The sequence below is a fragment of the Canis aureus genome, chromosome 24, assembly GCF_053574225.1.
Source record: "Canis aureus isolate CA01 chromosome 24, VMU_Caureus_v.1.0, whole genome shotgun sequence".
NCBI lineage: Eukaryota > Metazoa > Chordata > Mammalia > Carnivora > Canidae > Canis > Canis aureus.
Window position 1 is genome coordinate 1462628 of NC_135634.1, and position 10597 is coordinate 1473224.

The window sequence follows — 10597 nt, forward strand, 5'->3', positions numbered from 1 at the left end:
CCAATTTAAATGTAATTAGAAATGTGACTGATTTTTTTTGTGTTGATGTTGACTAGCTCTAGGAGGGGTTCTTTAGTAGATTCTTGGGGATTTTCTATGTAGACAAACATGTCATATATAAATAGGAATGGTTCTATTTCTTTCTTTGCCATCTATATGCCTTTGCTTTCTCCCTTATTGCGGTGGCTAAACTTTTAGTACTGTGTTGAGTAAAAGTGAAAGAGCTGACTTTGTTGTCTAGGAACTTAGGGAAAAAGCCTTTAATCTTTCACCATGAAGTATGATATTAGCTATATAGATTTTTTTGTAGATGCTCTTTATCAAGTTGAAGTAGTTTTTCTTTTTTTTTTTTATTTTATTATTTTTTTTTAATTTGGTGAGAATTTTTATCAAAAATAGGTGTTGTGGAGCAGCCCGGGTTTAGCGCCGCCTTCAGCCCAGGGCATGATCCTAGAGACCTGGGATCAAGTCCCACGTTGGGCTCCCTGCATGGAGCCTGCTTCTCCCTCTGCCTCCTGTGTCTCTGCCTCTCTCTCTCTCTCTCTCTCTCTCTCTCTGTGTGTCTCTCATGAATAAATAAATAACATCTTTAAAAAAATAGGTGTTGTGGGGTGCCTGGGTGCCTTAGTTGGTTAAACATCTGCCTTTGGCTCAGGTCATGATCCCAGGGTCCTGGAATTGAGCCCCATGTCAGGCTTCCTGCTCAGCGGGGAGTCTACTTCTCCTTCTCCCTCTGTCCTTCCCCCTTGTGCTTTCTCAAATAAATCAATAAAATCTTTTAAAAAAAAGGGCGGGGGGGAGAATCCCTGGGTGGCGCAGTGATTTAGCGCCTGCCTTTGGCCCAGGGCGCGATCCTGGAGACCCAGGATCGAATCCCACATCGGGCTCCCGGTGCATGGAGCCTGCTTCTCCCTCTGCCTATGTCTCTGCTTCTCTCTCTCTCTCTCTGTGTGACTATCATAAATAAATAAAAATTTAAAAAAATAAAAGGGGGGGGTGTTGTGTCATAGGACATTCCTTCTTTAACCCTTTGATATGATGGATTACATTGATTTCCAAATGTTAAACCGCCCTGCATAGCTGTTTTAAGTCCCACTTAATCTTGGTATATAAATCTCTTTATTAATTGTTGGTTTGTTTGCTAATTTCGTTAAAAGTTTCTGCCTCCAAGTTCATTAGAGATAATGGTTTGTAACTCTCTCTCAGTTCATTTATTTGTTTTGTGGTTGTGTCTTTGGTTTGATAACAAGGTAATACTGGCCTTATAAAATGAGTTAGGAGTATTTACTTTCTGGAAGAGATTGTGTAAAGCTGGTGTTAGTTTTTCTTTCAGTGTTAAATAAAATTCTCAGTTGAAGCCATGTGGGCTGAGGAATTTCTTTTTTGAGACCTTTATTTTTATTTTTTTAAAGATTTTATTTACTTATTCATGAGAGACAGAGAGAGAGAGAAGCTCCAGAGACACAGGCAGAGGGAGAAGCAGGCTCTGTGCAGGGAGCCTGATGCGGGACTCAATCCTGGGTCTCCAGGATCACACCCTGGGCCAAAGGCAGGCACTAAACCACTGAGCCACCCAGGGATCCCCTTTTGAGACCTTTTAAACTACAAATTCCTTTTCTTTAATAGTTATGAGACTATTCAAGTAATCTATTTTATTTTGACTTGAATTTTGGTCCTTTAGTGCATTTTTTTAAGTTGTCCATTTTTTTAAGTTGTTGAGCTACTTGTTTGTGGTATTCCCTTATCCCTAATGATTTCAGTTTTTATAGCAATAACTTCCTTTTCATTTCTGTGTCACTCCTCTCCTCTTTTCTTTATCAGACTTAATAGAAATTTATCAATTTTACTGATTCTTTTTTTTTTGAAGAACTAGTATTGGTTTTGTTGCTTTGTCTCTATTTTTCTGTTTTCAATTTTACTGATTTTGGATGTTTTCTTTATTATTTCCTTCCTTTTTCTTTCTTTTTTTTTTTAAGATTTTATTTATTTATTTATTTATTTATTCATTCATTCATTCATTCATTCATTCATGAGAGAGAGAGAGGCAGAGACACAGACAGAGGGAGAAGCAGGCTTCAGGCAGGGAGCAAGATATGGGACTTGATCCTGGGACTCCAGGATCACGCCCTGGGCTGAAGGCAGACACTCAACTGTTGAGCCACCCTCCTTCATTTTTCTTGCTTTAGGATTATTTTGCTCCTTTGCTAGGTTCTTGAGGTGGGAACGTAGATTATTGATTTGAGATTTTTGCTCTTACGTATTCATTTAGTGCTACATGTATACCTCTTAGCACTGCTTTAGTCTTGTCCCACTGATTTTGATTTGTTTTGTTTTCATTTTTCATTCAATTCTGAGTGTTTTCTGAATTATCTTTGAGATTTCAGCTAGACCTATGAATTATTTTTAAGTATATTTAATTTTTAACTGTTTCCTATTGTCTTTCTGTTACTGATTTCTAGTTGGATTCCATTATGATCTGAGAATGTACTGTGTATCACTCCAGTTATTTTAAATGTCTTGTAGTTTGTAACCCCGCATGTGGTCCAGCCAGGTGAATGTTCCGTGAATGCTTGAAAAGAATTCGTATTCTGAAATAGTTTGGTGGAGGGTTCTGTAGACATCAGTTTGATAATGTTTGTTGATGTTGTTCGGAGCTTCTTTATCCTGGCTAATTTTCTACCTCATAGTTCTCAAAGTTACTGACAGTAGACTGTTGAAATCCCCACTATAACTGTCAGCTTTTCTATTTCTCCTTTATTTCTATCATATTTTCTTTCATGTATTTAGAAACTCTGTTGTTTAGTGCATATGTAATTCACTCTTTGTGGATTGACCCTTGAGCCTTTTGTTATGTAATGTTTTTCTTTCTCCCTAGTAATTTTCTTTGCTCTGAAGTCTCTTTTGTCTGATAATCATATAACCACTCATGCTTCCTTTTTTTATTTTTATTTTTTTTAAGATTTTATTTATTTATTCATAGAGAGAGAGGCAGAGACACAGGCAGAGGGAGAAGCAGGCATCATACAGAGAGCCTGATGTGGGACTCGATCCAGGGTCTCCAGGATCATGCCCTGGGCTGCAGGCGGGCTAAACCGCTGCGCCACTGGGTCTGCCCTCATGCTTCCTTTTTTTAAAAATTTAATGTTAAGATACATTTTTCTCCATCTTTTTCTTTTCAAACTATCTATGTATGTTGTGTTCGAAGTGAGTATCTTATAGAAAGCATATAGTTGGATGCATTTTTTTATACCTACTCTGCAATCTGTATCTTTTGATCAGTGTATTTATTTTTTTTAAAGATTTTATTTATTTATTCTTGAGAGAGAGAGAGGCAGAGACACAGGCAGAGGGAGAAGCAGGCTCCATGCAGGGAGCCCGACGTGGGAATCGATCCAGGGTCTCCAGGATCAGGCCCTGGGCTGAAGGCAGCGCTAAACCGCTGAGCCACCCAGGCTGCCCTGATCAATGTATTTAGATCATTTACATTTGAAGTAATTATTGATTTGTTAGGACTTAAGTCTCCTATTTCATTACTTGTTTTCTGTTCATTTTCTCCATTTCTCATTCCCCTTTTTGGGGCGGCCTCATGTGCTCTGCTTGAACATGTTTTAGGATTCTATTTTGTTTTATTTATGTAAATTTTTTTAGTATAGTTTGTAAAGTGTTCTTAGTGGTTGCTTTAGATTTTAAGTTTTCATTAGCAGTAGCTGCTGCTACACTTTGAACATGTATAATATGCTAAGAGTTATAAAAGAGTTGTATAAGCTGTGTGTCTATGTAATCTTTACAGAAACCCCACAAGAAGGTTCTTTTTTAATCTTCATTTTATTCCCCAAAACTGTTGCTCAGAGAAGTTAATTTGCCCAGTCACACGGTTGTTAAATTGGTGGGCAAACCTAGGTCTAACTCCAAGGTTCATGGCTTTAACTGCAATACTCATCAATGTTAATTTTATGGTAGAGGTTATACACCAAAATTATAATGGATTTTTATTTCATTTCCTAGGTTTTGATGATGAGGGTTCGGAATTTCATGAACATATATTTCTGGATATACACCTGAAAGATTTTCCAAAGCAAGGACCAATTCGCCACTTCATGGAACTGGTGACCTGTGGCCTTTCCAAAAACCCATACCTGAGTGTTAAACAGAAGATTGAACACATAGAGTGGTTTAGAAATTATTTTAATGAAAAACAAGACATTCTAAAAGAAAATGGCATAGAGTTCAATTGAAGACCATGGAAATTGTTATTTCAAGCTGTTGGAGATGGGTATTATAACTAAATAAAATAATTTACTAAAAATTTTCCTATACTGTGTTATTACATCTGATTTGAATGGTATAAATGTAAAATTGCTTAAAAGTATATAATGCTGGGACGCCTGGGTGGCTCAGCAGTTGGCGCCTGCCTTTGGCTCAGGTCGTGATCCGAGGATCTGGGATTGAGTCCTGCATTGGGCTCTCTGCGAGGAGCCTGCTTCTCCCTCTGCCTATGTGTCTCATGAATAAATAAATAAATCTTTATTTTAAAAAATTCATTAAAAATAAAAAATAAAAGTATGTAATGCTAACTGAAGAATATTCTTTTGTGGAGAAAAGTTGTCAACATTCACAGATTCAACTAGCAATTCTTAACAAGAAGAATATCTTAGAATTAGTAATTTTTAAGACACCCTCGTTTAACCTTTTTCTTTTCAGTGACTATACTTCTTTGAAATAAAATTATTAGCCAATATCTGGTGACTTCAGAGTGCTGTAACAGTTGAGATGATTTACAACCAGCTTTATATGCACTATGTCTATCTACATACACATATATTTTACACATTTGTATATAGACATATTTATATTTTTTTTATATTTCATCCTAAATTAACTACCCTTGCCTAAGTCTGGGTCACCAGTGAGAAGTAACCTTGTAGAAATAAGCAGCTTATTCTAAACCCTTCTTGTCCTTTAGGTCTTCATGCCAAACTTAGAACTATTTATTTTCTCTTACATTAGCAGTGTGACTCAAATTCATACAACTCAAAGGAATGAAGATTCTAAAAAACTCACAGCAAGAATTTAGCTTACAGTGGTTGTAGGCCAGTGGTGTTTTAGGCCCCTGGCATAAGCAAATGAAAATCATACGAAGGAACCTATCGACTCAGGATTCAAATTATAAAATACATAAGGAAACAAAATAGTGCGCCTGTACACAAGCAGAAGCAGACTTGGAAAGCCTTTAAATTTTGGGCTTTGGGCACCTGGGTGGCTCAGTCTGTTAAGCATCTGCCTCTCGATTTCAGTTCAGGTCATGGTCTCAGTGTGCTGAGACCGAGCCCTGTGTCCAGCTCCATGTCTTTCTTGAATGAATAAATAAAATCTTAAAAAGCAACAAAAAAAATTGGGATTATGTTCTTTTTGCTTAAAGCACATGTTTGGGAGGGTAACGGCCTGTTGTTAGCCAACTACTTTTGTTTATCTGACAAATGTATTTAACCTTTACTTTTAAAAAAGATTTTGAGAGAGCAAGAGCACAAGCATAAGCGGGGGTGGGGAGAGCCAGGGGGAGAGGGAGAAGCAGACTCCCTGCTAAGCAGGGAGCCCAATGCAGGGCTTGATCCCAGGACCCTGAGATCATGACCTGAGCCAAAGGTAGATGCTTAACTGACTGAGCTACCCAGGCACCCCTTAACCCTCACTTTAAAGATATTTTATGTTCTGTACTCCTCTCCCACTAGTATGACATGAGAAAAAATAACCAAAAAGAAAGCAACAAAGACTACAAAGGATACACAAAAAAAGCTAGTAAAAATAAATCCAAACATATCAGTAACTATGATAAAAATAAGTGAACTAAATGCTGAAAATAAAAACCTTTAGGTGGGGCAGCCCTGGTGGCACAGCGGTTTGGCACTGCCTGCAGCCTGGGGTGTGATCCTGGAGACCCCGGATCGAGTCCCACGTCAGGCTCCCTCCATGGAGACTGCTTCTCCCTCTGCCTGTGTCTCTGCCTCTCTCTCTGTGTCTATGAATAAATAAATAAAATCTTTAAAAAGAAAAAACTTTAGGTGTCCCAATGTACTTATAAAGAATGTATTTGTTGTTGGGTGCAGTTATGACCAAGAGATTACGGTCTGTGAATTGATGTCTTTTATAAATCATAAAAAATCCTCATCCATTAACTATTCAAAGATAGCTTCTGACCCATGTCTTCTTTTCTCTCCTGGAAATCTGATTGCACAACTGTTACCTTTAAAAAAAAGAAAAAAAAAAATTTTTTTAAAGTCGTTCTCCATGCCCAATGTGGGACTTGCACTCATGACTCTGAGATCAAGAGTCACATGCTCCACCAACTGAGCCAGCCAGGTGCCTAAGAAATGTTACCTTCTTTTTTTTTTTTTTTTTTTTAAGATTTTATTTGTTCATAAGAGACACAGGCAGAGACATAGAGGGAGAAGCAGGCTCCCCACGGGAGCCTGACATGGAACCCAATCCCAGAACCCCAGGATCACAACCTGAGCTGAAGGCAGACACTCATCCACTGAGCCATCCACGTGCCCCCAAAGTTACCTTCTTTTTTTTTTTTTAATTTTTTTTTTTTTTTTTTTATGATAGTCACAGAGAGAGAGAGAGAGGCAGAGACATAGGCAGAGGGAGAAGCAGGCTCCATGCACCGGGAGCCCGACATGGGATTCGATCCCGGGTCTCCAAGATCGCGCCCTGGGCCAAAGGCAGGCACCAAACCGCTGCGCCACCCAGGGATCCCCCAAAGTTACCTTCTTATATCAGTCTTTACCTCTCTTTCATATTTTTTCTGTTTTCTTCTCTGCATTACATATGGATTTTTTTTAGGTAGGCTCCATGCTAGGTAGTTGGTTTTGGTTTTTTGTTTTTGTTTTTGTTTTTTAACGATTTTATTTATTCATGAGAGACACAGAGAGAGAGAGAGGCAGAGACGGAGAAGCAGGCTCCATGCAGGGAGCCTGATGTGGGACACGATACCGGGACTCCAGGATCACGCCCTGGGCCGAAGGTGCTGCCAAACTGCTGAGCCACCCAAGCTGCCCATGTTTGTTTCTTTTTAAGGAGGCTCAACATAGGGCTTGAGTTCCCGACCTGAGATCAAGACCTGAGCTGAGATCAAGAGTTGGATGCTTAATTCATGAGCCACCCAGATGCCCCCATATGGATTTCTTTATTTTTTTTAATACGGATTTCTTTAGATCTACTTTCATGTTTAATTTGTTACACTCCCTCAATTAAATTCTTTTCCAAAGTCTAGTCACTTTTATTGTCACCTCCTCTGTATTTTACTCTATCTTACATATAGTTCATAGTATGAATATGATAAGCCCAATATTCATTTATTTATTTACTTATTTGAGAGAGGGCAGGGGAATCTCAAGCAGGGTCCTAGAACTGAACCTGCATCAGGCTCCCTGCTCAGTGGGGAGCTTATTTCTACCTCTCCCTCTGTCCCTGCGTGTGTGCTCTCTTTCTCTCTCTCTTGCTCACTCTGCCTCTCAAATAAATAAAAACTTAAAAAAATAATAAAAAACATACAGAAAGAGAGAAAAAATTGTCATTATTAGAAAGTCTATGTTTATGTAGGAAAAAAATATAAACTGTAATAAGAGAATTTAGCAAGTTTGCAACCATATTTTTATAAACCAGTGACAAATGATTTATAAGATACTGTTCATAGGAGCATCAAAAATATAAATGAATAAAATCTTAATGAAAGCTATTTAGGGGGACACCTGGGTGGCTCAGCAGTTGCGCACCTGCCTTCGGCTCAGGTCGTGATCCCAGGATCCAGGATCAACTCCCACAATAGGCTTCCTTCGAGGAGCCTGCTTCTCCCTCTGCCTGTGTCTCTGCCTCTCTCTCAGTCTGTGTCTTTCATGAATAAATAAATTTTTTAAAAAAATTTTTAAAGAAAGCTATGTAGGATGTTTGTGAAGAAAACCTCTTAAAACTTTAATGAAACATAGTAAGTAATAAAAAAATAATGAAAAAAAGGACGCCTGGCTGACTCAGTCAGTAGTGCATGAGACTCTTGATCTCAGGGTCGCAAAATTTGAAATCCACATTGTGCATGGAACCTACTTAAAATAATAATAATAATAATAATAATAATAATAATGAAAAAGATTTAAGTAAGTAAATGGATAAAAAGTTCATGGATAAGAAGACTCAATATTATAAAGATTTGATTCTTTCCAAGTTTATCTATATATTGAATGCAATTTCATTAAAAAATCCCAACAAGGTTTTTCATAGAGCTTCACAAATTTATGATAAAGTTATAGGGGGAAACAACTGGAAGAGCCAAATGTTATTGAAAAAGGACACAAGATGAGGTGAGGGAGTTGCCTTGATTTGAAGTTATCCAGACTTATCATAAAACTATAATTTGTTTTTAAGATTTTATTCATGAGAGACACACAGAGAGAGGCAGAGAAGCAGGCTCCCTGTGAGAAGACTGGTGTGGGACTCGATTCCAGGACCCAGAGATCATGCCCTGAGCCGAAGGCAGACACTCAACCACCAAGCCACCCAGGCATCCCTCATAAAGCTATAATTACTTGACAACAGGATATCCCTCACGGATATAGTTAAATAAATTTGTGAATAAAATAGAAAACACAGAGGGATGTCTGGGTGGCTCAGTGGTTGAGCATCTTCCTTCAGCTCAGAGCATGATGGTGGGGTCCTGGGATGGAGCCTGCTTCTCCCTCTGCCTGTGTCTCTGCTCTCTCTCTCTCTCTCTCTCTGTCTCTCATGAATAAATAAATAAAATCTTAAAAAAATAGACAACACAGAAATAGACCCCACAGTATATGGAAACTAGACGCATGACAAAGTTAGTATTGCAAGTCAATGGGAAAAGAGTAAGTATTCCACAAATGGTGTTAGGATAATGAGTTATCCATATGAAAGAAAAAAGAGGATTTTTACTTCATGCTATTTTTTTAAAATCCAGTTCAATTATTCAATGAGAAAGGAAAATTTGGGACGCCTGGGTGGCTCAGTGGTTGGGGGTCTGCCTTTGCCTCAGGGCTGATCCTGGAATCCCAGGATCGAGTCCCACGGGGGTCTGCCTGCACGGAGCCTGCTTCTCTTTCTCTGACTGTGTCTCTGCCTCTCTTTCTCTGTGTCTTCCATGAATAAGTAAATAAATTCTTTAAAACATGAAAATTAAAAAAAAAATTAAAACATTTAAAACAAAAATGTAGAACACCTTTACAGCTCTGGGATAGACAAGGATGTAAAATATCAAAAGCACAATCTCTAAGGAAAAGATTCACAAATTTGTTAAAATTTAGAACTTTTAATAAAAAAAGGCAGCACTGGGGCAGCCCGGGTGGCGCAGCGGTTCAGCGCCGCCTTCGGCCCAGGGCATGATCCTGGAGACCCCGGATCGAGTCCCACGTCGGGCTCCCTGCGTGGAGCCTGCTTCTCTCTCTGCCTGTGTCTCTGCCTCTCTCTCTCTCTCTCTCTCTCTCTCTATCTCTCATGAAAAAATAAATAAAATCTTACAAAAAAAAAAAAAGAAATCCATGCTTTGACAGATCGTTTAAAAAAATATAAATAAATAAATAAATAAATAAATAAATAAATAAATAAATAAATCTTAAAAGAAAAAGAAAAAGAAAAGAAAAAATAAATCTGTTCGCTGCACAAGAATAGAAGGACTGCTTTCCAAGATCTCAGTGGCATCTTTATGGAGAATGAAATATGGGTGCTCCCATTGAATGTAGTACAGAATGTGAAAACACTTAGTCATGGTCTCTGGCACAGTACCCCTAACAGGGAGGATTTCATGTATCTGATAGTGGTTTACCTTTACCATTTTTTTTTTTTTTTTTTGAGAGGGAGAGCAGGAGCTGGGGGGTGAGGAGAGGAGGGGGACACAGAGGGAGAGAGAATCTTAACCAGGTTTCACACTCAGTGCGTAGGGCTCAATCTCATAACACTGAGATCTTGACCTGAGCTGAAACCAAGAGTTGGTCTCAACCCACTGAGCCACCTGGGTACCCTACCTTTACTAAGTTTAATTGTGACAGATTTAATGTACCTGTCTTGCTGTCAAAGGGAAAGTAACCACTGGTCTGAAATAGTTAGCTTTACATGCTGTACTATCTACTTGTACTATCTACTGAGGTGTTCAGAGGGCAAGAAAGCAAACAGAAATGCTCTAATCATTTCTTTGCTTGCCAGCTCCTGAATTGTTGACAGTTGTACAGTGCCCTTCCTGCTTTTTCATCCACTTTCTTTGGTTTTCTTCTCTGCTTTGGTGTTGGAAGCTTCAGTTCAAATCCTATGTCAGTAGGAGCTGTGATCGTGAGAACATGGCTTAATCTTTCAGCCTGTTTCCTCCTTTGTGGACGATGCTCACAATTCCCTTCTTTCGGGACCTGCAGGTGTTAGGATCAAATGAGGCAATGTACATCACAGTCACTGGCACTTACTATGGACTTCAAAAACGATGTTCTTTTTCTTTCTCTATATTCCTTCCCAGGACCCCAGTGTCAGGAAGGAAGAGTCATTTTTTTCACAATCCCACATTTATTTGGAAATGGCAGCTTGCTCCTTTTTTTTT

At 38.7% G+C, this 10597-nt stretch overlaps 1 protein-coding gene across 4 annotated transcripts in view; it reads left to right on the plus strand.

The window, feature by feature from the left end:
- The window catches only part of MRPS31 (mitochondrial ribosomal protein S31), a 34181-nt gene extending 29875 nt beyond the window's left edge, over positions 1–4306 (plus strand). For all 4 annotated transcript variants that reach the window (XM_077867942.1, XM_077867943.1, XM_077867941.1 and 1 more), the window contains one exon: positions 4006–4306. In XM_077867942.1, the coding sequence (XP_077724068.1) occupies positions 4006–4235 (230 nt within the window). In that variant the 3' untranslated portion in view covers positions 4236–4306. The remainder of the gene's footprint in view (positions 1–4005) is intronic.
- Positions 4307–10597: the final 6291 nt, after the last annotated feature.